This window comes from Lynx rufus, unplaced genomic scaffold (genome assembly GCF_022079265.1).
Source record: "Lynx rufus isolate CCGP_SWC_20201006 ecotype Redwood Valley unplaced genomic scaffold, mLynRuf1.p SCAF_4, whole genome shotgun sequence".
Lineage (NCBI taxonomy): Eukaryota > Metazoa > Chordata > Mammalia > Carnivora > Felidae > Lynx > Lynx rufus.
In genome coordinates, this window is record NW_025814856.1 from 945,088 (window position 1) to 971,111 (window position 26,024).

Genomic DNA, 26,024 nt, shown 5'->3' on the forward strand with positions numbered 1-26,024 from the left:
CTCCCCTCCCCTCCCCTCCCCTCCCCTCGCGTGTTCCCAGAGCTGTCCCACATCAACACACCACCTGAAGAAGGATGTGGAGCTTTTACATTCCACGTTCACGGGGACGGATTACAACCTGGATCCGCCGTGACTTTCCTTGCAGAATATAACGCACACCTGAGTGTTGTAACGTGTCACATCTGTGGCTGTGCCCGGCTGGGACCGCGGGATCCCACGTCGCACGGTGGCTGAAGACACAGGGCCCTTTTGATTGGCCTGAGGACTGAGAAGTGGAGGTTGGGTCAGAGGGTGGGGACTCACGGTGTCAAATGTCAGCTCCAAACACAGGTGGACCCGGCTCCCGTGCGATGAGGTCACCGGTCAGTGAGCTGTTCTTAAACGTAGTGACCACGTGTAGGCCACGGGCCCTTCTGTTCTGTCACGTCCCGATCCCACGCCGGACAAGGGAGTATCCACAGAGAAACTGCGTGGAATGCGCGACCGAAAAGGAGGAGGCAGGCAGGAGACCCCGCCCAGAGCACATTGGACTGAGAGCCCACCTCCCGGCCGGAGGATGAACCACGTGTGTGCCTCCAACCTGTCACTCAAAGTGGAGAAGGCGGGGCCTGGGCGTTCAGCCCAATCTGTGACCGCAGAGGTGGTGTCAGGATTATCTTCCAATCAGAACGTGAAGGCCCCAGACTGTCCTCTCACGGGGCGGAAGCGCGGTAGGTAATGTCCAATCTGGTTCGGGGTGGTGTCTTCGGGACAGCATCCAATCGGGTCGCAGGGATTGAAGCAACGTCCAATCAGGGCCCGGGCCGTGTAAGCTACCCTACCAGGCCCGAGTGAGAGTCCGGGGGGTGTGGCTCTCAGCCGGAGCTGTTGGCGCCCTTGGATCCGGTGCTGCCCCCGGCGCGGGTGTGGGCGTCGGAGGTGGAAGCTCTCAGGGCGCGGAGCAGGGCCCCAAGATGGTGAGTGCGCGGGCCGGCGGGGCGGATGGGACCAGCCGGACCTAGGTGGAAGCGGCCGCGGCGGGGTGTCCTCATCCCCAGGGGTCCGCACCTGGGTCCTGGGCGGTTGGAACGGAGAAGGGAGGCTGGGGGAGGGCAGGGGGGAGGCCTGGGATTCGGGGAGCGTGTGCGACGACCTGACTAAGCAGGAGTTTGCGCTCCTCGGTGGAGGACAGGTAGAGACTGTCCGGGTAAGTTGTCACATAAAGGAAGCTATTTGTAGCCATAAGGCGGCCTCAGGAAATAGCTTCTGAATCCGCGACTCCCTAGCGGGGACGGGGCGGTGGGGGTGGGGGGGAGCTCTGTTGGGGGCAGTCTAGGCGGGCGTGAGGTCGCTCGGACCGAGCTGGAAGACGTGCCCAGAAAGCACGCGTGCAGTGTGACGGTCACGGAGCCGGAGCTGCTCCCGGGGGCTGAGACTTGGACGTTAGAATCCAGCGGAGGTAAGTGTGGGACGTGGGGCCGGGGCTGAGCGCGCGCTGAGGGAGCAGGTGCACGCGCATGGGGTCCTGGGCTGCGATCTCGGGTAAGAAATGCAGGGTTTTCTCACTTTGGAAACGGCGCGGAGAGTTTCACGGGTTTGGCTGTTTCCTGGCCTGGTGCAGACTGTCAGTCTTTGCTTCCACGCTGTTCCCTTCAAGTCGTAAATGGCTGAGATTGGTCTTCTGTTTTTCCATTTCTTTGTGATTGTGACCCGGACCAGGAAGTTCTGCAAGGGGTGTGCTGGGCAATTAGAGCCGGAGAGGGGTAGATCACGGAATGGAGCTAGGGTCCTAAAACGATTGCTTTTCTGGGCACCCCCTAAACCCGCTAAGCTTCCAGGGGGACCCACGGTGGACCTGTCACCCAACCAACCTGAGTTCTCTGCTTGGTGAGTCAGAAACTGCTCCACACTGAGCAGTCCCAGGAAGAAAACTTTATTAGCAGCAGATACGGAGATCAGTAGATCACAGGAAATAACTTCCAAAGCCCTGACTCCCCGGAGGGAGGGTGGATGGGCTCTTCTGGTTTAGGGCTGGGATGGGTATTTCCATGGGGAAGCCTCCTCGTCCTGTGTGGGGTGGAAGGAGGGGTGCTGCGGGTGGGCCTTGGGGCAGCAGGCCTGTCCCCAGGAAGTAAGTCATGTACAGGAGGCTGTGCTCCTCCCCCAGTGGAGACTTCAGTGTGATAATGAGGTAAAGGTAATTGGTGGTCATTCCAGAGGTCCCTCCAGATCCCTCTGCACCGACAGAAATCCTGGGGCTTCTTAAACTGGTTGGGGAGGTTGGGGCTCTGGAGGTCTGGTGAGGGCAGTGGGTCTGCTCCAGGGGCAGGTTCCTGTCCTTTGCCTGAGTTAAAAGGACAGCTGGAAAGGACAGCTTAGGGAAACGTGGGGCAAAGTTCTGTGAGTACAAGCTCGTCAGCTTGAGGTCTAGCTGGTGACAGACTTGGGAGATGACCTCAAATCTGCGCCTGGCTGAGGACAGTTTATTACAATTGGTTCCAACAGGGACCAGCTCCCAACTCAGGGACCCTCCAGTGAAACAGAACCGGCTTGGTTGTTCTGTGAGGGGGGGATGGGCAGGAAGACCTAGTGTCAGGATCCAGCCCCTGGGGTGGAGGAAGGCCTCAGGTCCCCAGGTGGCTCAGGTCCCCAGGGCCTTGTTCCTCAGCTCAGTGGATGCTCAGAGTGTGGGCCACCTGCAGTCGGGCCTGTGGGGAGGACAGTGGCCTGGGTAAAGTTTGCGTAGGAAAGGGGCAGTGGTGGACAGTTGGTCAAACCAGTGTCAATTCTGTCAAAAATCCGAAGTGAGTAAGGAGAGACCTGTATTGAGAAGAGTGATTGCAAAGTGGGGAGCAGGGGCACCGTTGCACTTCAGGCTTGGTCCATGCCAGGGGCGGGGCACTTTTGCACTAGATGCAGGAGCCATGGGGGGGTGGGCAGCTGTTACATTAGAGGCAGGGGCTACAGGGGGGAGGGGGCTGCTGCATTAGGGGCAAGGGCTGTGCAGGAGGCGGGGGGCTACATCGACAAGGAGGACACTGAGCATAAGACTTGCGAGTGTCTCAAGTTGTATAAGTTGTCTGAGAGTTGTGTACAAGGGAGGAGAAGAGGAAAGAAACTAGGCATGAGCAGGTGTGGTGCTGACGTTGGGGTTCCCTGAGGCCAGCCTGTCCCCCTGTCCCCAGGAGGGGCTGTGTGTGGCTCAGCCTGAGAGCAAGCCCACGTTCAGGGGTCTGGAGGAAGGAGAGAAGCCAAAGCAAAGCGGGACCAGCCGGCATTTTGTGCCCCTTGGTCCCGGGGACAAGCAGCTGAGCTGATCACAGATGAGGCACAAAGTGTGGGTGTGGGGGGTCTGCGCGTGGCCCTGTCGTGGGTGAGCCAGGGGGACTTCCTGTTAGTCTTCTCCTGGTCTGACGGGGGAGGGGCGCTCGTGCAGCCTGCTGTTTTCCAGACCCCAACAGGGTGGGGGAGGGAGTGCCTTTCCCTTCCACTGAGGTTTTCCTGGGAGCACAGGGCTCAGGTAGGCGTCTCCATGTCACCTGTCACCTGTGAGCAGGACCTGTCACCCTATCCAGCTCAGTACTGATGGCTCTGTCCTCCGCCAGCCTTGCGTTGAGCAGGTGTAAAATGCCCGAGTTCTTTCTGCCTCCTTTCTTCCCCTTCAGGGGAGAGGGTAGTGTGTCAGGTCGTTCCTGTCCCTGCTGACCCGGGTTACTGGGGGCTTTATCCAGAGAGCGTCCCCTGGGGAAAAGTGTCTCAGGACAGAACTGTCCTTCTCCATGAGGGTTGGGGGCTCCACGCCTTCATGCAGGTGGGTGGAGTCATGCATCAGAGGATTCATCCAAATGCTGGTGACAGTTCCACGCAGGGTCCAGAGCTGGAAAACTGTCTTCCTGATCTGTCCCCTGAGAATTGCCGGTGTCAGAGACGCACACAAATTCTGTGAACTGAGACGGGTTCAATTCTAACGGTACCAGGTCCCTGTTCTCTGAAAGGGATAAACAGCTTCCATTCTTGTGAAACCACACAGGGGCCCTAGAGCCGCCCCTCCCACTGTGGCCTTGACCTCAGGGTGGAAGCCGTGATGCTGCACCTGGTTGTCCACACAGCAGCTTGGAGTCCCCATGTCATTCGGATGACCCAAGTTGCTGGAAGCTGGGGCCTCCTCTGGGCTGGGGACCGGCCACCCCCACAGCTAGGCCTGGTGGGAGGCAAGGGAAGGTGTGGTGGGGTCTCGCTTGCCTGCAGGTGGCCCCCGGGACCAGTGCGGAAGGGGCTGTGGCCGCCCAGAGAGGACGCAGGGCCCCAAGAAGGGGATGCCGGTACAGCTGTGCTGGGAACGATCTGGGGCCGCCCTGGGATGTCTCCTGAGGACCGGTGTTGGCATCGTCCAAGGGGTTGTGGGGTTAAGTGGGATCTGTGGAAACAGGAAGATGTGCAGGTCAGACTGAGGGAAGGCTCCTTGGGGTCAAGTGCCATTGGAAGGGTCATGAACACAGCGTGTAGGGGTCAGATGCTAAACTGGGAGGGTTTCCTCCCTGGTTAGAATTGGAGCCCTGGAGTAGGGGGTGCAGGGTGTGCAGATCTCCAGGGTTGGGTCCCCTGGGGTCTCCGGGTCCCCTCCTTCCTTCCTGGAGGACTGGTGTCAGCAGGGAGAGCTCAGCTCCCGTGTGGGGATTGGGCGTGACCCTCTGCAATGGGGTGTCCTGTGCGGTGTGGGCACCGCGGGTGACCGATGTGAGCGGCTCCTGCTCTGCTCCTTGGCCTGTTGTTCCTGGAGAGGCTCTCGCTGCCCCGGGAGTCCAGTGTGGGTGACACTTAGGAGTTTTGTCCTTTGGCCATACCTCTTTCTGCTGGCAGCTTTCCGTGTCATCACCCCCCAAGCAGGTGTCACTTGACCGGATCTCTGTTGCGGTGCGAGAGGGGAATATCAGCAGTGCCACCGGTGATGTGGCTGCCGTGTGGCTGCCCAGGGCTCATCTGTGTCGCTCAGGCGGGTATTTGCGGCTGGCGCCTCCTAGTGAACCCCTCCGTCCCGGGATGGTGGGGCGTGGGGGTCTCCAGTTCATGTTTTCCTTTTGTGGGCTCTGCTGTTGCCGTCAGTGTGGTCCTGTCCTCAGGGTAAATGCCTCGTAAGTCCTTCTGCGCTGGGGGGACATTGCATATTGTAGCTTGTAAGTTACACGTTAGCAGGAAACGGGGTGCAGAGTATGAACCACTCGACGGTGCTTCTGGCTGGTATCACCTGGGTGGTAAACTAGGTTCCCAGCCTGGCTGGTAAACTTTTAAGCACCTGGCTGGTAAACTGGGTTCCCCGATCCCTGTGAAGTTTGAGAGGCGTTCCCCAGGTAGGGATATCGTTCTCTCACAGTCTGAAGCCATAGGGAAACACTGGGCTTCTGTCCAGTGAGATAACATATAAACCACGGCTAAACTGTATTCATGTTTACGAGAGAGGGAGCTGTGTGACATCCGTTTGTGCGAGCCAGCTTCCCTGGGGTTGTCCTTGGACCGGTGGAACCTGCGAGGTTGTCACTTTTGTGACTTTATTAGTATTTCTCCGCTCATAGTCATTATCGAACACGATTAGGTTGTTGGAGGCCACTGCTCTAATGTCCGTCCACTGGTGAGTAGTGCATATTATAGTGTCTCTGGATATTGCTGGACTGGTATTTGTCCAACCAGAGTTCTCTTTTTACTAAAGTCACAATTATTAGATTTCCATCAATGCTTTTACATTTCTGGGGAACATTTTTGGACACCTCTGTTCAGTTTCTCTATATTATTATTTGGGAGTCAGAAGGTGCTGTGTCCGTGCTGAGCAGTCACGAGGGGTTTCACGTGGGTCCACGTGTCATGCTCATTCCCGGATCAGACGCCCTACGTATCGATCCTGAGTTTGAGCAACCTGCAATATTTCTTTAGAGACATTTTGTCCTTTCAAGGCCAAAAGGTGTAACAGGTGGATTCGGGCTTCCTGGGAAGAGGTCTGAGAAGGGGAGCAGAGACCGAAACCATCTACATATCATCAGAGAGCAGAGCCTTCAGCAATTTTCCATCATCCAGACCAGCTTTTGAGATTCAAGAAAAGCAAGAAAGCCTGTCCCGCCCTGGGCGTGAGTGCCCTGGCGTGTTTCTGTTCCTTTCAAATGAAAGCAGAGGTAACTGCGTTCATCCTCACAAACTGCAATACGAAAAATGCACTGTGCAGTTTCATTTCCTTGAAAATTTGCTCTCAGTGGGAAGGGATGTCAGCGTGTGGGAGTTGGGAACAGCAGGTGCCAGTGATCACCGTGTCCTGGACAGTCCTCCGTCGTCTGGGCACTGGTAAAAGAGGATGGGTGCAGGGTATAATGGGATCATAGCCTCAGGTTCGTAATCTTCTATGGGCTTGGTGCCTTTAAGGGCTTCTTTATTTACAGGAAATTTATTAAATATGACAGCACTTTGAGGGATTTATTTGAATCTTCATAGGAGGTACACTGTGGTTTCTGCCAATATTAGTTGGGGATTTTGCTCAGAAAGAGGATGGCAGGTGATCCAGCCGAGACAAATGATCAGTGTCCCCAGATGCCACTCTAGTGTGTCAGAGATGAAGTAGATAAAAGATGTCCAAAGGGCATTTCGTCCCCTGGTTAGGTATTTCGAGTATCTTCATCCAGTTCTAGAATTACTTTCCCTTTGTGGGAGAATGAAATTCCAGCGTGATCCCTTCTGAGGATCCGTGCAGTGAATGACTAGAGGTGGAGGAACTAACGTGAAAATGGTGTGTCTGTCACACGGGACTAGACACAAGGGGGCGGGTTCAGAGGCAGGAACCTGTGCAGGTTCATTAGAGACCCCACTGTTGGAGCCCCGTGAGCTCTCAGCGGCGGGACCTGCTTCACAGTGTAGGTCCCGTGTCAGGCGGCACAGAGAGAGTCCCTCCCCATCTGGAGAGTGGTTTCTCCAAGCTGATCAGGAGGGAATTTGGGGCAGCGCCCCTGTGGTCCTTAGAGCCCAGCCGTTGGGCATGAGGAGGGCTTGGGAGGGGCCGGGAGGAGGGCTCCCACCTGGAGCATTCGGGCTGCTGGTAACCTTCCTCACATGTCCTGGATGTTGGCCATAATAGTGCAGACTAGGAGGTATTTGGTGGGTTTTTCTTAAATGTTTGTTTATTTTTAGAGACACAAAGTGTGAGTGGGGGAGGGGCAGAGAGAGAGGGAGACACAGAACCCGAAGCAGGCTCCAGGCTCTGAGCTGTCAGCACAGAGCCCACCATGGGGCTCAAACCAACGAACTGTGAGATCATGATGTGAGCCGAAGTTGGATGCTCAACCAACCGAGCCACCCAGGCGCTCCTTATAGAAGCCTTCAGTTGTTCGTGGTGCAAATTAAGAATTTTAGCTTTCCTTCATGTGGGCTGTGAGTGGCCTAGTTTGTCAAAATAATTAAATATGCAGGGGATGAGATTTCCCAGCCCATCCTGGTCCTTTTAACTAAAAAGAAAGATTCCAGTCCAGCCCATTAAATGCTCCTGATGGATTCCACATGTGAAGAAAGACCAGCAGTTACATTGAAGATAGGCTGAAGTCCATTGTAATAGCTATGTACAGGTTCATCAGGCTTTTGTGTGGAAACCTGGATTTTGTTTTAATTCACAGTCCTAGGAAAAGCTACTGTAATTGCTTGGTGGGAATTTTCAGACGTTTGGCATCTTTTCAGAAGTTGGGCCTCTCTCTCTCTCCCTCTCTTGGGTTAGTTTCATCCCATGTGTGGCCTGGGCCTCAGCAACATGCGTGTGGACTAGTTGATCTAAATCTGGGAAACCATGTTGGTAAGTTGAATAGCCATGTCATGTTCTTCAGCGAGCTTATGGGGGGTCCTGGGCACTTTTGGAAACTTCTGCCTTAGTCCAGGGAACATGAGAAACATGGGCTTTTAGGTCTTGAGAAGCCTTCCCTTTAAAGAGGCCTGGTTAACAGGCTGAGGTAAGGAGGGATCATGGGCAGGTTCAGAAGAAAAGGGGAAGTTCAGAGCTTGTTGAGGAAAGTGGTTGGAGGCAGGTCCCAGGTGTAGAGTAGCCGCCGGATGTCTGCAGACAGGGAAGCCTGGGCGGGAGAAAAAGACACTTCGGAAGCCATTTGTCGTTATTTCAGTTGTTTGCCTTGGTTCATTTGAAATAGTCTTTTGCAAAGAGGTACACTTAGATCCTGAAAATATTTGCAAGTCTTGAGGTACCGAATAAAATATGTATCAAATTCAGTTTGCTGGATTCATGACTTCCTAATTTCTTTTTTTTTTTCTTTTCTATTCTTTTCTCTCATTCTTTCTTTTCTTCTTTCCTTCCTTCCTTCTTAATTTTTAAATTTTTTTTTCTAACAGTATTCAATAAAACATGTTTGGGGAGATTGAAAGTTCCCCATAAAGGCCCTTGTAGTTCTAAATTATATTTGGTTCAGTTGCTCATTTTGTTAGAAATGCACGAGGATGCACCATGGTTTTTAAACATAAGATTGGCCAGGGTTCCATTTGAGGGCCCCCTCCATGCGCTTTGATAACTGGAATCCATTTCTTGGTAGTTTTCTCTAGACCAGAATAAAAATTTATGAACACTAGTCTCTATAGGAGTAGCCTTGTTCCAGAAGAAACCAGACCAAGGGCCAATGCATTTCCAACAGGCACGATTCCAAGAGGAACAGTCCAGTTTTGGAAAGTAGTCGGAACAAAAATGAGTTCTCTGAGAAAGGACAAGCCCCTAACACAGGTTCTGAATAAACCCTGGAGAGTGCACAACCAGGAGAGCGCAGACCCAGGGAGCGGGGCTCTGATCTCAGCACAAAACAACCTCCACTTCAGGGTCCCCAAGAAAGCAGAGAGAGCAGTGGGCTCCGTGGGTACCTGCACCTATTTGCTCGCCAGCCTGGGAGTGGTTGGGGTCTCCTCTGGGTCCCCTGGTGATCACCAAGTAACGTTAACTTAAAAATGAAACCGGCAGTTATTTTTCCAGGAAAAAAAATGAGAATAGCAGAGAATTGGGATTTGGGACAGGTAAGCCCCAGCAATACCACAGGCAAGTCTGGAGAAGAAAGGGAGGAACAAAGGGAGGAACGCTTTTTCCTAGAGGAGAGGGGACATTGGGAGGGGCTGTGCCAAACCAGAAAGCCATTGGAGCAAACTGGGTGTTCCACGTGTAGTGGCTTCTCATTGGCTGAACTGTGGCTCTCTTTCATTGGCCGAGGCATGACTGTCTCTCATTGGCTGGGCTGCGACCATCCCTCATTGGCTGGGTTGTGACTGTCTCTCATTGGCTGGGCTGTGGCTCTCACTGGCTGAGGCCTGGCTCTCTCGCATTGGCTGGACTGTGACTGGCTCTCATTGGCTGGCCTATGATTGTCTCTCATTGGCTGGCCTATGATTGTCTCTCATTGGCTGAGCTGTTGCCACCGGAGGAAATAATCTTTCCTCCTGCATGAACAGTGATGCATTATGGGTGTGCAGGTGCGTCTCTCTGTGTTGTGTCTGCCCTTGGCCCTGAGCGGCAGGTTGGGGAGCTTCCCCTGTGGACTCTTGACTGCACTTCAGTCGTGTCGCCTTTACTCAGTCTGGAAGAGGTGCCCGGCTTCTGGGTGGTTTTCATCGCGGGCGATCGGGAGTCGTGCCGCGGAGAGCGCGTGCGCACACTTGTGTGTGATGGCGCTCGTCCTCCCTGGTCTGGGACAGGTGGATACGAGGAGCGGACCTGCCGTGTTGGGTGGGAACTCCACGTTGCTCATGTTGGGGGTCCACCAGACTCTTCCAAAGCGGCCTCCCCCGCTTACATCCGCAGCAGGATAAATGAAGGAGAATGCGCCCTGCTCACGTCCTCGCCGGCGCTTCCTGGGGCGTCTTTATAGCCAGTGTGGTGGGTGCGAAGGGGCCTCTGCTGGTAGTTCGAGGTGCGTGTCCCGCGTGACGAATGTCTAGCATCTTTTCATCGGCCCACTGGCCATTTACATATGTTCTTTGGAGAAGTGTCTGGGTGCGCAAATGTTAGGTGTGGACTTTTCCCCGTTGCCCCTTTTCGGGATGAGGAAGTTCCTTTCTGTTCCTAGTTGGCTGAGTATTTTTGTCAAGAGAGGGTGGTGGGTTCAAGGAGATACCTTTTCTGTGTGGAAGTGATCATGGGGTTTTTGTTTCTCTTCTGTTCATGAAGTTTATGACCGCTGTTTTGCTTGGTGAGCCAACCATTTTATTCCCAGATAAATCCCGCTTGGTCACGTTGTAGAATCCATTTTATTACTATTTTTAAATTTTTTTTTAACATTCATTTTTTGAGAGTGAGAGAGACAGAGCATGATCGGGGGAGGCAGAGAGAGAGGGAGACAAAGAATCAGAAGCAGGCTCCAGGCTCGGAGCTGTCAGCATGGGGCCTGACGCAGGGCTGGAACTCACAGACTGGAGAGATCATGACCTGAGCCAAAGTCAGACATTCAACCAACTGAGCCACCCAGGCGCCCCTGTAGAATCCATTTCATATAGGATTAATTTTGGTGTCAGGATAAACTGGCCACATGGGGTAGATTGGAAGTGTCTGTGCATGGTTGCATTTTGCATATGGATCCCTGATGTGTGGTGACGTTGAGCTCATTTCATGTGCTTTTTGGCCACTTCTGTATCTTCCTAGGGAAATGTGCATTCACATTTTTTTGTCCATTATTTAGTTGTATTATTTGCCTTTATAATGTAACCTATAATATAATCTTTTTTATTGTTGTTATACAAGTTTTGGAAAACCTGTGTAGGTTACAAGCCTCGTATCAGATGTGACTAGCAAACCCACGCTGCAGCCCCAGATGAAATGGTGTTGCCTTCATTGTAGCTGATGTAGCTGGGATTCTGTGTGCTTAGGTTGTGGAAACATGTCTTTTATTTAAGTAATTCCTGATTATTTTCTCATAATTGTTTGCATTTTCCTTCAGTGATGTGGTGTCCTCATATTGCTCCAAAGATACTATGTGTAGGGTGTTCAGATTGGTTGGGGAGGGAGGGTGGGCAGCATAGGCTGTGAAAGAATTCACCCACAGCAAAATTTACCCAACAAAGGAGTTAGAAGTCTATTGAATGCACTGTAGGGGAGCTGCAGGCCACCAGGTGGTGGTGACGAGCTATGGTCATAGGGCAGAGTGAAGGAGTGTAGGGACACATGGAAATTCGCCCTTTTTGTGGTAACTGTGCCCGGTTGTAAGTAGACCATTGGAGAGTTGGGGCCTGTGGCTATCTAGAGGCGGGTCACTTCATGAGCCTGTTTTTTATCCATCTGTGTGGTCACTGTGGGCCCTTTTGCCTAACTCAGGTTTCCATTGGTGAAGCCTGTTGTCTAAATGTGGCCCTGACATCCCCCTGACAGGTGGAAAATGACAAATCTTTGGCGTTAGGACAGGGGTGTCACCTTCAGTAGCTTCTTCCTGCTGAATGAGGGCATAGAGATGTCCCTGGTATGTCAACATTCAGCAGGAAAATAAGCCTGAAGAAAAGACCTTTGATAGTTGACCATGATCTTCCTCCAGTCCAGGAGTTTCGCCAGTCATTAAAGGAGAGGGAAGGATCCTTTCAAGCACCGACATGAGTATTTGTATCTGTCAGCACTCCTGTTATGTTATTGGGGTAATCTGGAGTGCATACATGGCACTCTGTTTTAATGAAAGCATAGGTTCCTTTTTGAGCTGCTGCAGGATATCAGGCCATTGGGTATTGGAGGGTCACCTTCTCCGTTTGTGGGTGACTGTGTGTTGGGCTTGGTTAAAGATGGCTGTTGTATGCCTGGCTAAAACCTCTATTTGTAATTTTAAATCCATAGAGGTTTTCCAGGAGAAATATGGTTACAGGAGAGGACCATTAATAAGCCTTCAATGCCTGATGTCTAACCTTAACAATATCCTAATTATGAGGAATTGCTGGCAAATGGGAGCTACCTCTCCCCGGAGATAAGGACGTCCCAACCTGCACCATGCAATCCAATATAAGAAAAATGAGGGCATCCCTTATTTCTGTAAGTCCATAGTTAATCACATGGAGTGGGATATGCTCAAGCGTTTAAGGAGTGAATTTCTTATCACAGCCATGCAGAATTGGTCAAGGTGACAGTTGAGTCATGCAGTTGTTGGGGAGTCTTTCCCATTTTCCAGCTGTTCAAATAATGCTGTGTCCCTGGGGTTCTGTTCTTATCCAAACAGAGTAACAAGCATGATGATTCTCTGTACATGAGTTATTGTGGCAATCTCTCTGAAGTTCACGTCAAGTTGTCTAGCGTTGGTATTCAGAATTTTAATAAAAACAGCAATTTTAACTTTTAATGATTTTAAGTCATGAGAAAGGAAGATATGAAACCTTAGTTTGGAGAGCTCTAGCCAGATATTTGAGGAAACCAGAAGAATTCAAAACCTAGTCTGGTTTATAAGAAATAGTATCAAAAACCCAGTATCTACAAAGATGTTGTTTTCAAAACATAATTATTTTCTCTCTGCATTCACTCTTATTTCTAGAGATAGCCAAATCAAGACTGATTTGTTTGTAAAACAGGTCCAGTTTTAACAAAATGGCCTAGTTATTTACAAACGCTCAGCAAGAACAGTGATTGGCCATATAAGTTTTTTAAAAAGCTTGCTTTGCTCAAAATTTTCATAAGGAATCTCTAGATCGAACTTTTTAAAAAAACTTTATTTATTTAAATGTTTATTTTTGAGACAAAGAGAGACAGAGCATGAACTAGGGAGGATCAGAGAGAGAGGGGGAGACTTAGAATCCGAAGCAGGCTCCAGGCTCTGAGCTGTCAGCACAGACACTGACACGGGGCTTGAACTCACGGACCGTGAGATCATGACCTGAGCCGAAGTTGGATGCTTAACCGACTGAGCCACCCAGGCGCCCCTCTAGACTGAACTTTTAATAGCCCCTCGAGGCCAGAAGACAAGCCAAATATTTGTCACCAGACTTGTCTGCAAGACCTGTAGATTTATGTGATTTCTTCTTCTCAAGGTCCCCAAACCATCCTGAGGTTTCCGGCACCTGCCAGGAGTTGACTTTACTCACCTGGTAAGGCTGCTGGGAACCCTGTCAGCAAGGCATCAGGCCAATATTTCCAGGGGGGTTGATTGGCTCCACAAAGTCCACCTTAATTCCTTCAAGCTGTCTGGTTAGTTCTGGGTCTATGCAGGTCTGTCCCAAATCCGACATTCCTGTCAAATCTTTGGTGAAATAACCAATGTGTCCAATGGTGTCTTGTTAAAAGGAGAACAGATTCTCATTGTACTTAAGCAAAAAGGAGGGGAGGACTCAGCACTCAGATGTGTAGGAATGTGTTTGCTTGTAGATCAAGATGGCAGCTGCATACATGGGAACTAAGGAGTTAAGGGGGGAATCTGACAGAAGCAAGGCTGCCGAGACTCAGCCAGCATCAGGAAAGGGTCCCAGCAGAGTCCTTCACATGTGCGGATTCACCACGGCCGAGCTGCCATTGCCATATTTGCCACCCGTTGGGAATAGACCTTGGGAACAGAGTGGAGAGGAGAGGAAAGGGGTCATTCGCCCATACAGGCCCGAATAGTCTGACCTTGTTCACCCTCAGACCCATAGACCATACCAGGGACCCCTTGGATAGAGAACTTTGGCTGCCTGGTGAGGAGTATGGTTACACCTGCCAAAGGAAAAAAAGAAAGGAGAAGAGGTCAAGGATCCCCCCTGAAGGGCAAGAGGGGAAATCCCTCATCCTGTTGGGCAAGGGGTGCCCCATAGACGCCCCCTGGGACTTGGGATCCTCACCAAGGAGGAACCTCTCAGGTGGAGGTTGTCAGGTGCCCAGAGAACACTAGAGTCAGGCCACCAAGGGAAACTCCCAAGAAATTCCTAGGAAATCCCAGGAGAGGCCGAGTATAGGAGAGGGTCCCTGTGAAGGCCAACAAATGTGGGGTGACCCGATCAGGGGGAGGCCCGCAGCTCAGGGGGTGAGAGAATTCCCCCCAAGGCAGAACAGAGGAGATGGGAGTTTGCTGAATACCCTGCAAGGGAGCAGCGGGCAGGATGGCAAAGGAGAGACCGTCTGCCGGGAGGCAGTGCTTGGGGGCTACAGTTATGGGGTCACGAGGGAGCATGGGAACCTTTGGAATGCTCCCTGTGTGGGACCTGTGCCCAGTTGTAAGTACGCAGGGGTTAGTTAGGGCCTGTGGCCGTTTTGAGGCAGGTCACTCGGGAGCCCGTGTGCATTCAGCTGTGTGCTCACTGCGCCCTTTGCTGCGTATCTTTCCATCACTCAGGCCTGTTGCCTAAAAACGGTCCATACACTGTGATTCTTCCCCCTGTGTTAACGTGAGCGGTGGCTGTGTCCCCATCAATCCCTCAGAGACTCTTCCTTCTGGTGCCCTTTTCCTTGAATTCTGGGCCCTGGGTTAAATGTTTCAGCGGCCCTGCTGACTTCCAAGTTTCTTAAGGCCCCGGACTTGTCTTACACACCAGGTGTGCCAGGCGCCCGGGCCCTGGCCTGTGTCCGTGCCCAGAGCCCACCTAATCCGGGGAAAGGGTCGTGTCTGCCTCTGTCGGAAGACAGAGGACTCCAGCAGGCTTCTTGCCCTTGTTCCTTCCAGGACGAGAGCTGCTCCCATCAAGCAGCACTGGAATCCGAGTGTCCACACCATCCTGACATTCTGGTTCCAGTTCTTGGAGCTGATGATGAGGCATTATCGTCTTTGAGCAAGCCAAACGTGTGTCCTCCAATTCCTGTGTTATCTGAGTGAATATTTCATGTTTCAATCTGTACAGTATTGATCTGTTCAGATCTGTCTCAGTGTAAATAACCCAGTAAATTGGGTGTGTGTAAGTCTATGTCAGCTGTTGTCCTCACCCTCTGTTGTGACTCAGGGGTCCTAGGAATGGAGTCAGCTCCCTGCCTGTCACCCACACCCTTCATTCTCTAACCCACACCCTTCATTCTCCCACACATGTGGGTGCAGATGGAGCTTTGCAGCAATAGAGTGTGTGGTATGTTTCAGGCCTCTGTGGTCTTTGAGGATGTGGCTGTGAACTTTACCCCGGAAGAGTGGGCTTTGCTGAATCGTGGTCAGAGGAAGCTCTACAGAGATGTGATGCTGGAGACCTGCAGGAACCTGTCTGCTGTGGGTAAGGATAGCTCCATACCTTCACTAGTCATTTAGGGAAGAAATGTTTCTTACAATTGGCTGTTCTTATTGGGCCAGAGGAATGGGAATACATTGGAAGAAGGACAGAGTTGGTCCAAGCATTCATGAAACCTATCTGGAGTCATATAGCTTTTCCACAAAGGCATAGTTTTATGTGTTAAATTGGTTGTTTATTACCCTGTTTTTTTAAGTTTATTTATTTTGAGAGGGAGAGAGAGTGTGTGTAGACACTACTCATGAGAGTGGGGGACGGGGAGAGAGAGAATCCCAAGGAGGCTCCGCACCATCAGCACAGAGCGCAATGTGGACTTGATCTCATGAACCGTGAGATCATGACCTGAGCTGAAACCCAGAGTTGGGTGCTTAACCAACTGAGCAAGCCACCAGGCACTCCAAGGCCACTAGTTTTAAGACCAAGAAATGTTGCCAACTTGCTACATGCCAGCACAGGGAGGAGACAAACAAATATGTTGTAAAGGAAACAACAGGACAAAACCACTGAAAATGAGCTACGTGATATGGAGATAAGAGACCTACCAGAGACAGAGTTCAAAGTCATGGTCCTGCAGATCCTCACCAGTCTTTTGAGAGAAGAGTGTAGAAACACAGACTTTCAACAAGAAGATAGAAACTATAAACAAAAACCAGTCACAGCTCAGAGTTTCCATAACTGGCCTGAAAAACGCCAGATGGGATCTGCAGGAGGTAAGAGGATGTTAAACACAGATCAGTCATCTGGAAGATGCACTAGTGAGAAGCCACCAGGATGAACAGCAAAAAAACAATACTGACAAATAAGTGAGGACAGGTTCCGGGACCTCTGTCACTCCTGGGCTGCTTGGTTCTTGTCCTGGATGCACCAAAGAATCGGAGACCTGTACCAGAATGGGGAGCTGGGGTGGCTTGAGTAGATATGCATAGTCATTGCGCTTTCCATTAGAGAAAAGGGGCCACTGCTGGAGTAAGAGGGGCAGTGGCCCCAGGATGCTCTCCTTTGAAGCCTGCTTCGTGTACGTGTAAATTTGCCTTTGGTTGACATTTTGACTGGCAAAATGGTGGTTTTAGAATATTTGGGCTTCTGTGCCTGTGCCTGCTCATGATTCATTCTGTTAGAATTGTACAGATTTATATATTGTCTATTTATGAGTTTTTGCTATTTATGAGTTTTATGAGCTTTTGCTGTAACCTTAAGAGTAAGTTGCACTCTTTCTGCACATGGCTCAGCTCTTGAAAGTCCCAATGTGGCTTTTTGGTTTTGAATTTTTTTTTTTTAGAGAGAGAGAGTATGCAAGCAGAGGATGGGGCAAAGGGAGAGGGAGAGAGGAGAGAGAGAGAGAGAGAGAGAGAGAGAGAGAGAGAGAGAATTCTCAGGCTACACGCTAAGCACGGAGTCCAAAGCAGGGCCTGATCCCATGGCCCTGGTATCATGACTTGAGCCAAAATCAAGAGTCGAGAGAGAGAGAGAGACAGAGAGAGAGAGAGAGAGAGAGAGAGAGAGAGAGAGAATTCTCAGGCTACGCGCTAAGCACGGAGTCCAAAGCAGGGCCTGATCCCATGGCCCTGGTATCATGACTTGAGCCAAAATCAAGAGTCAGATGCTAAACAGACTGAGCCACTGAGGCTCCCTCATACACACCCCTCACACACACCTCCCTTTGTGGCTTTTGAGCCAGCTCTGTGGCTAGGCCTTTCCTGTTAGCCCTTAGAGGTGGCTCTGTAGGTGTGGCTGTTAGCCCCACCCCCTGCCACGCCCCACGTAGGGGTGGCTCTGAGGTTGTGGCCAGATCTGTTTTATCCCTCCTCACTCATGTCTAACTAACTGCCCCACACTATACCATGTCAGGGGGAATAACATTTTATTAGAGAAGTCTGAGGAGGGGAAGAGAGAGAAAGGGACAGAAACTTACTAGAAGAAACAAAAGCTGAGAATTTCCCTAATCAGGAGATGGGAACAGATATCCAGATCCAGGAAGGACAGCAAGCCTAAACAGGATGAACCAAAGGACGTTCACGCCAAGACTTATAATAAAACGGGAAAAAACTTAAAACTAAGGAGATAAGGTCTAAGAAGAAAGAGAAAAGCAAACTGTAAACTCTAAGGGAAATTTCGTAAGGCTGTCAGCTGATTTTTTTTAGCAGAAACATGGCAAGTCAGTGGGGAGTGCTATAATACTTTCGAAGGGCCAAAAGGAAATAACTATGACCAAGGATATTCTACCAGGCAAAGTTAATCATTCAGAATTGAAGGAGACAGAGCTTCCCAGAGAAAAATAATTGAAGATGTTCATCACCATTAACCCAGCTTTACAAGAAATCTCAAAGGACTTCTTTTAAGTGGAAAAGAAAAGGCCATAAGTAGAAGCATGAAAAGTATGAAAGGAAAAACAAAATTGCTGGCAGAGGGGCACCTGGGCAGCTTAGTCAGTTAAGCATCCAATTTCAGCTCAGGTCATATTCTCACAGTTCCTGGGTCCGAGCCCCATGTCAGGCTTTGTGCTGACCGCTCAGAGCCTGGAGCCTGCTTTGGGTTCTGTGTCTCCCTCTCTCTCTGCCCCTCCTCTGCTCACACTCTGTCTCTCTCTCAAAATAAATAAACGTTAAAAAAAATATTTTTAATTCCTGGTAGAAGCAAATGTGTGGTAAAGATAGTAAATCAATCACTTACAGAATTAGTATGAAGGTAAAACTCAAAAGTAGTAAACTCAAAAGTTGTATCTTGAGGTCACTCAAGGGATATACAAGAAAAGATGTGACATATGTGGTTCCTGGCTGGCTCAGTCAGTAGAGTGTGTGACTCTTCATCTCAGAGTCATAAGTTCAAGCCCCATATTCACTGGTGTGAACCCTTGGGGAAAAAAAGACATGAAGTATGACATCATACCCATAAAACGTGGGGGAGTATAAATGTGTTTTAGAATGTGTTCAAATAAGCAATTATTAATGTAATACATACTGCTGTATGCACAAGATATTACATATGAACCTCATGGTGACCATAAACCAAAACCCTATAATCCATGCACAGAAAATAGTGAAAGGTACACAAGCAAAACATTAGGGAAAGTTGTCAGATCACATGAGGAGAGAGCATGAGTAGAAAGGAACAGAGAAGAACTATGAAAGCACTTAGAAAACATTGAACGAAATAGCAAGAAGTACATGCCTCTCAATAGTTACTTTCAGTATAGGTGGACTGAAGGCTCCAATCAAAAGATCTACAGTGACTGAATGAATAAGAAGAAAAGACCCATGTATATTCTGCCTGCAAGGGAGTCACTGTCACCCAGTGGACACAGACTGAAAGTCAAGCAGATGGAAATAGATTTTCCATGCAAATGGAAGTGGGGGAAAAAGCAGAGGTAGAAATACTTCTATGAGATAAAGCAGACTTCAAAACAAAGACTGTAATAGACAAAGGCCATGACACGATGACAAACAGATCAATCCAACAGGGGGCGTATAACAATTGCATAGATCTATGCATCTGACAGGGACACCTCAATATATAAAGCAAACATTACTAAATACAAAGGCAGAAAATGGCAGTAGTACAGTAATTGTAAGAGAATTTAACACTCCACTAATGTGAATGCATAGAACGTCTAGACTAATAATCAGTAAGGAAAGAATGGATTTCAATGACACATCAGACCAGATGGACTTAATAGATGTATACAGGACAGTCCATCCCAAACAGTGGAATACACATTCTTTTCAAGTCTGCATGGAACATTCTGCAGGATAGACCATAGGTTAGGCCCAAAATTTTACAAGTTGCAGTAAATTTAAGAAGACTGAAACCATACCAAGCATGTTTTCCATGCATAGCAGTATGAAAGTACAAGTCAAGTACAAGAAAACAGAAGGAAGCTCCAACGCATGGAGCCTAACAGAATGTTACTAAACAACAGAGAAATTAAAGTGAAGTTGTTAAATACCTCCAGGTATTCACTGAATGAGTGCAGTGATGGAAGATTTTTGGCATGTGTAGCATAAGCAGTTTGAAGAGGGAAGTGTATAGTGACACAAGCCTACATCAGGAAACAAGAAAAATCTCAAACATTCTACCATTGCACCTAGAGTAACTAGAAAAAGAACAAGCAAAGCCCAAATCATAGCGAACAGAGCAGAAATAAATGAAATGGAGATTTAAAAATAGATCAATTGCAAGAAGAGCTGGTTCTTTGAAAAGATAAAATTGACAATATCTGGTGAAAGTAATCAAGAAAACAAGAGAGAAGGCTCAAAATTAGAAATGAAACTAATGAAACTAGAAAGAAAACTTGCAATCAACACCACAGAAATACAATGGATTAAAATAGATTAGCATGAGAAATTGCCAACAAACTGCACAAGCTAGAAGAAATAGACAAGTTTTTAGAATCTGTAATCTGCCAAGGCTAGATCAAGACGTAATAGAAAATGTAAATACATCCATTACAAGAAACAAAATTGAATTACTAGTGAAACAACTCCTAGGAAAAATCCAGAACCATCCAGATGGCCTCACAGGTACATTCTACCAAACATATAAAGAAGAGTTATACCTATCCTACTCAAACCATTCTCAAAAATAGAGGCGGAAAGAATACTTGCAAGTTCATTCCATAAGGCCAGCATTACCCTGATACCAAAACCAGACAAAGTCACTACAAAGAGAAAAAAAGTTACACAGGAATATCCCTGTTGAACATAGATGTCAAATATAGAACAAAATGTTAGCAAACTGAATTCAAAATATATTCAAAGGAGCATTCACCACAATCAAGTGGGATTTATTCCATGGATGCAAGGATTTAACATAAGCATATCCATCAACATATGATACACCACACTAATGAGATAAATTATTAAAAATCATGTGCTCATCTCCATAGATGTAGAAAATCTTTGGACAAAATTGAACCTCCATTCCTCATAAAAACTCTCAAAAAGTGTGTATACAGGGAACATACCTCAACAGAATATAGGGCACATATGACAAACCCATAGCTACCATACTCAGTGGTCAAGAGCCAAAAGTTTTTCCTCTATGATCAGGAACAAAACACGATGTCCACTCTCACCACTTTGATTTAACATAGTACTGGAAGTCCTAACCAAACAAGTCAGACAAGATTAAGAAATATGCAAACTGTTAAGGAAGATGAAAATATGGTCAATATTTGCAGATGATTTGAAACTATTTATAGAAAATCCTTGAAACTTCCCCAAGTACTATTAGAACTAGAATCATTGAAAGATACAAAAGTAATAATACCTAAGTCTGTTGTTTTTCTATAATAACAAAATGGCAGAAAGAGGAATTAAGAAAGCAATCTCATGTTCAGTTCCTTCAAAAACAAGAAAATATAGTGAATAAATGTACTCAATGAAGTTGAAAGGCCTGTACTCTGAAAGTATAAGACATTTAATGAATGAATTGAAAATGACACCATAAGTGGAAAGATATACCATTGTCATGGATTGTAAGGGTTAATATTGTTAAAAATGCCCATACTATGAAAAGCACTCTACATATTCAATGAAATCCCTATTGACATACAAATAATATTTTTCAAAGAACTAGAGCAAAAGTTCTAAAATTTTTATTGAAACAGTAAAGATTCCAAATAACTAAAGCAATGCTGAGAAAGAAAGCATACCAAAGCTGAAGATACAACAGTCCCAGATTTCAAACTATACTACAAAACTATACGAAACAAAACAGTATCGTACTGGCACAAAAAGAGACCTATAGATCAAGAGAACAGAAGAGAGTCCAGAAATAAACCCATGCTTATATGGTCAAATCATCCACAAAAAAAGGAGCTGATTATATACAATGGGAAAAAGACTGTCTCTTCAATAAATGGTGTTAGAAAAATGAGACAGCTCCCTGCAAAAGTAAGGCTCGACCACCTTCTTACATCATCTCACACAAAAGTAAACTCAATATGGATTAGATGCTTATGTGTAAGACTTGAACCCACGTACCTCTTAAGACAAAACAGAGGAGATAAACTCATGGACGTCATCAGCCTTGGCAATATTTTTGTGGAATTCTCCCTTCAGGTAAGGGAAACAAAAGGAAAAATAAAAAATGGGATGAGGAACATAACAGACATTTTCCTAAAGGAGATACAGAGTTGGCCACTTAGCACATGAAAAGCTGATCAATAGCACTTATCCTCAGAGAAATGCAAATCAAAACCACAATGAGCTGTCACCTTAAAGCAGCCAGAATGGCTACCTTCAAAAAACACAGGATATAACAAGTATTGGTGAGGATGTGGAGAAAAGGAAACTCATCATTGTTGGTGGGATTTAAATTGGTGCAGCCACGTTGGAAAACAGTATGGAGCTTCCACAAAAAGCTAAACATAAGTACCATATGGTCCATAATTGCATTTCTGGGTAGTTCACCAAAGAAAAAACCAGGGCAGTAAGATATATGCACCCCCACATTCTTTGTGGCATTAGTCACTATTCTCAAGATATGGAAACAACGCAGGTGTCCATCAACAGATGAATGGATAGTGAAGATGTGGTATCTACATACAAGGGACTATCACTCAGCAATATGAAATGGATGAAGTCTTGCAATTTGTGACAACTTGGATGGATCTAGAGGGTATTATTCCAAGTAAATAAGACAGAAAGACAAACACTGTCTTTTATATGTGAAATCTAAAGAACATAATGAATGAACAAACAGCAGAAAATAAGGATAGACTTAGAACTATAGAGAATAAAATGGTGTTTGTGAGATTGGAAGGGGATGGAGAGACAGGTGAAATCATGGAGGGGATTGAGAAGAACAGATTTGCACTTATTGAATAAATAAGGAAGGAAGGAAAAGTAGAGCACAGAGAATATGGTCAATAATTTTATAGTAGTTTTGTATAGTGACAGTAATTACACTTATTATGGTGAGCACTTTTTAATGTATATAATTGTCCAACCACTATGTTGTACAACTGACAATAGTGTAGATCAATATGCTTCCACTAAAAACAAAACAAAACACAGGTATCCATTAGCAATGACCTTAAAGACTATGAATCCATCTTCCAAATTGCTTGATGCCCTTCAAATACCACCCCCTGCTGAGCTGTTCTCCAGGGGCAGGGCAGTAGCCACACACACCACCTGACCTCCCGTTGGCAACTGGGACAGTGCAGCAGGCTTTACCAAGGGCCTCTGTGCCTTCAGGACAGACCAGCAACCCTCGGGTGCACCAGGTGCCAGAGAAGGGAGAAGCATTTGGACACATCCATTAGAAAGGTGACTCAGTCTTTCTTTGAGAAGATGATGTTTGTCATTCACTTGGCTTCCCTGCCAGACTTTTCATCCATTCTCACCCTCAAAGTGAGCCTTTTGTGTTCCTCTTGTAGGGGTAGGGGTGGATGTGTGTATCTTGCCTAGTTAGTATCTGATAATAATCTGATAATACTTATCTCCACATTGGTCTCCATATATTTTGAAGTATTGCTGAGTAAAGAGGCTGCCATTTCATACACTCTCCTTCTTAATGGCAAAGTCCCAAACCACTAGGGTCCCCAGAATTTTTCTGTGGTCATGTGTCCATTCTTCCTGATGAACTTCCTTTACATTTTGGGATCGGTATCTGACTGGAAGTCGATGTAAGGTCTATTTCTTATCCTGAAACCTCAGACCATTCCCAAGAAATTAAATTATGCTACTAATTCTTGCAGGTTGTCGAAGTCAAGGTAACACAAGTACATCAAGGCCTCAGTGGAGCATTTTGCTGAATGAGCCGCCGGGGGAAGACAAAACAGGAATATTTACAAGAAAAGATTCGTGTTCTGTTTTTGGAGAAAAGCAGACATTTTGTAGCAGAGGAGATCACCTGCAAACCCAGGAAGGGCATTCAAGGTGAATGACACTTGCATGGGAGGAACGGGGATGTTGGCGATTATGAGACTAGAAATTAAAGAACAGCTGTAAACCTAGCACAACAATTGTGTAGTCGGAATTTTCACAAGACAGAGTTTTTTGTTTTTTTAAAAATTTTTTTTAATGTTTATTTTTGAGAGAGAGAGAGACAAAGCATGAGTGGGGGAGGAACAGAGAGAGAGGGAGACACAGAATCCAAAGCAGGCTCCAGGCTCTGAGCTGTCAGCACAGCCCGACACGAGGCTCAAACCCACAAACTGTGGGATCGTGACCTGAGCTGAAGTCGGATGCTTAACCGACTGAGCCACCCAGGCGCCCCACAAGAAAAAGTTTTTATAAATGCATTGTAGATATTGATCATCTGTAAAACAATTCAGTTGGGAAGAATGATCAGGGAAAACTATATGTAAGAAGCCCAGAAAGTTATGACTTTGTTTGAGTCCTTAGCCAGAGCAGTAAACTTGTACCACTTTGTAAGCATGGAGACAGTGCCACAAACATACCCATTCATTGACAATGGCCATTAGGTAGTCCAATAATGATTAACAAACATCAATATATCATTAATTAATAAAGAGATCGCTTATAAGCATTATTCCCTAACCATGTGCCTTCCTATTTTGAACAGAAGTCCTTTGGTGGAGAGTGTCTGTGAACGTATTGAAGGAGATCCATGTGGAGAAACCCTGAACCTGATTACAAGTCTTACTGTGCATGAGGGTTATCCTACTAGAGGCAAATCCTGTCAACATGCTAAGCGTAGAGAAGCCTTCGCAGATGGTTCCTTCCTTGGGAAGCCAAGAGGATCTCACCCAGGACCCAAACCTAGTCCCGGTGAGGAGTGTGGGCTAGCCTGCAGCTGCGTCGTGAGCCTCAGCGCTCACACGGACACAGACCTTATAGAGGAACCCTATGAAAGTCAGGACACTGGGAGAGTATCTAAGACATCGAAGAGGCTCAGTAGTAAAAAATCTCTAGAGTGCAAGAAATGTGGAAAAGCTTTCACTCGCACGTCTTCCTTTCAGGGTCACGTGCGAGGTGACTGTGGAAAGAGAGTCCATGCGTGTGACGTGTGTGGGAAAGTCTTCAGGTATAACTCAAGCCTGCGGACACATAAGGAAACACACACTGGGGAGAAGTCCTATGAGTGTCAGCACTGTGGGAAAGCCCTCTCTGGTCGCAGTGCCCTTGTAAGACATGTGAGAACACACACAGGGGACAGACCCTATGAATGTAAGGAATGTGGGAAATCTTTTTGGAATTGTGGACATTTTAATCGGCACATGACCATGCACAGTATGGTGAAACCCTGTGAATGTAAGCAGTGTGGCAGAGCCTTCCGGGATCAGACAGATCTGCGAATCCATATGAGGACACACACGGGGGAAAGACCCTTTGAATGTCAGCAATGTGGGAAAGCCTTCAGATATCTTGGAAATCTGCGAGAACATATGCGGACACACACGGGGGAGAGACCCTATGAGTGTCAGGAGTGTGGGAAAACCTTCAGGTACAACTCAAGTCTGCAAGCTCATGTGAGGACACACACTGGGGAGAGACCCTATAAATGTCAGCACTGTGGAAAAGCCTTCATTCGACACCACACCCTCGTACTACATACTGCGAGAAGACACTCAGTGGGCGGACACTTGGAATGTAAGGAGTGTGGGGAAACTTTCAGGAAGCATCGACCTTTTGAACGTCACATGACCACACACAATGTAGTGAAACCCTATGAATGCGAGGAGTGTGGCAAAGCCTTCAGGTATCACAGAGACCTACAAATACATGCGCGGACACACACTGGGGAGAGACCCTATAAATGTCAACACTGCGAGAAAGCCTTCACCTCCTCTGAGAACCTGCGAGTACACGTTAGGACACACACTAGAAAGTGACCCTATGAATGTCAGCAGTGTGGGAGGGCCCTCAAGTGTCCATCACACCTGGAAACACACACTGGGGAGAGACACCATGATTTTAAGGAGTGTGGACAAACCTTCCAGAAGAGTGAACATTTCAAACATCACTCGAACACGCACAGTGCAATGAAACTCTGAATAAGCAGCGTGGCCTCCTGGGATCACACACATCTGCAGGTACATATGAGAACACACACTGGGGAAACTTCGTAAATGTCTGCTCTGTGGGAAAGCCTTCGTTTGTCTCTCTTCCCTTCAAGGACACACGGGCAAGCACAGTGACGTGAAACCCTATGAACTTCAGCACCGTGGAAAAGCCTTCAGGTATCCCAGGAATCTGTGAGCACAGACACACTGTGGGAAAGCATTTATTCTCCCTTAAAATTTTATTGGGAATGTGAGCCAACACACTGGAGATGATCCTGAACAAACAAGATTTTGGGAAAACATCAGGTATAGAACTTGATGTATTTTGTTCACAAAAATTCCGGCAGGACACAAATCTTTTCATTGTTATGAATATGACTTTGTCTTTCAAAGTGCCTCTTCCTTAATGGGGATCCCAAATGTATGAATTCCTAGTTCATGTCACTGAATGCTAATGGTTTTAAGTGGCCTTCTTTCTCCTCTGCATCTGTACAACATAGATGTTGTTGTCTCAGATTTCAAGTAATCACACTGTTATGCACAACATGTCTCCTTTCCATTAGTATATATCTTGGACCCAGGAGTGAGAAGAGAGTGTGTGTGTGTGTGTGTGTGGCAGTGTGTGTACAACTTTATATAATTATAGAAAAAGATTTATTTAATTTCACCTTGCAGAATGTTTCTAGTATATGATCACAACATGTAGACTTCTATTGTTGAAAGTTCTGTTCTCTGTTGCAGATACTGGAATTTCCTGAGTCAGTACCTACTCTTCTATTCAATCCTTATTATTAAAGGATATATTTTCACATCAGTTCTCTCTTTTTTTTTTTTTTGTTATTTATTTGTTTTGAGAGAGTGGGGGAGGGGCAGAGAGAATTCCAAGCAGGCTCCACACTGTCCACATGCAACCCGATGCAGGGCTTGA

General features: G+C 47.5%; 1 protein-coding gene across 5 annotated transcripts; it reads left to right on the plus strand.

The window, feature by feature from the left end:
• On the plus strand, window positions 1-25,910 carry LOC124523134 (zinc finger protein 77-like). 5 transcript variants are annotated; one of them, XM_047094930.1, is made up of 4 exons: window positions 1-710; window positions 14,982-15,108; window positions 22,826-23,006; window positions 23,656-25,910. In XM_047094930.1, exons 2-4 carry the CDS (start codon window positions 15,075-15,077, stop codon window positions 24,923-24,925), a joined length of 1,485 nt encoding a protein of 494 aa, XP_046950886.1. In that variant the 5' UTR covers window positions 1-710; window positions 14,982-15,074; the 3' UTR covers window positions 24,926-25,910. The 5 variants fall into 5 exon arrangements, with proteins under 5 accessions (XP_046950886.1, XP_046950884.1, XP_046950883.1 ...); XM_047094928.1 differs by lacking the exon at window positions 1-710 and adding an exon at window positions 742-956; XM_047094927.1 differs by lacking the exon at window positions 1-710 and adding an exon at window positions 3,004-6,140.
• The last annotated feature ends 114 nt before the right edge of the window (window positions 25,911-26,024 follow it).

Coding starts and splice junctions, on each gene's coding strand:
- LOC124523134 (XM_047094926.1), top strand. CDS start 14,931: ATGTGGGTGCAGATGGAGCTTTGCAGCAATAGAGTGTGTGGTATGTTT. Junction 15,109..22,825: donor CAGGAACCTGTCTGCTGTGG/GTAAGGATAGCT, acceptor TAATTCTTGCAG/GTTGTCGAAGTCAAGGTAAC. Junction 23,007..23,655: donor ACCCAGGAAGGGCATTCAAG/GTGAATGACACT, acceptor TATTTTGAACAG/AAGTCCTTTGGTGGAGAGTG.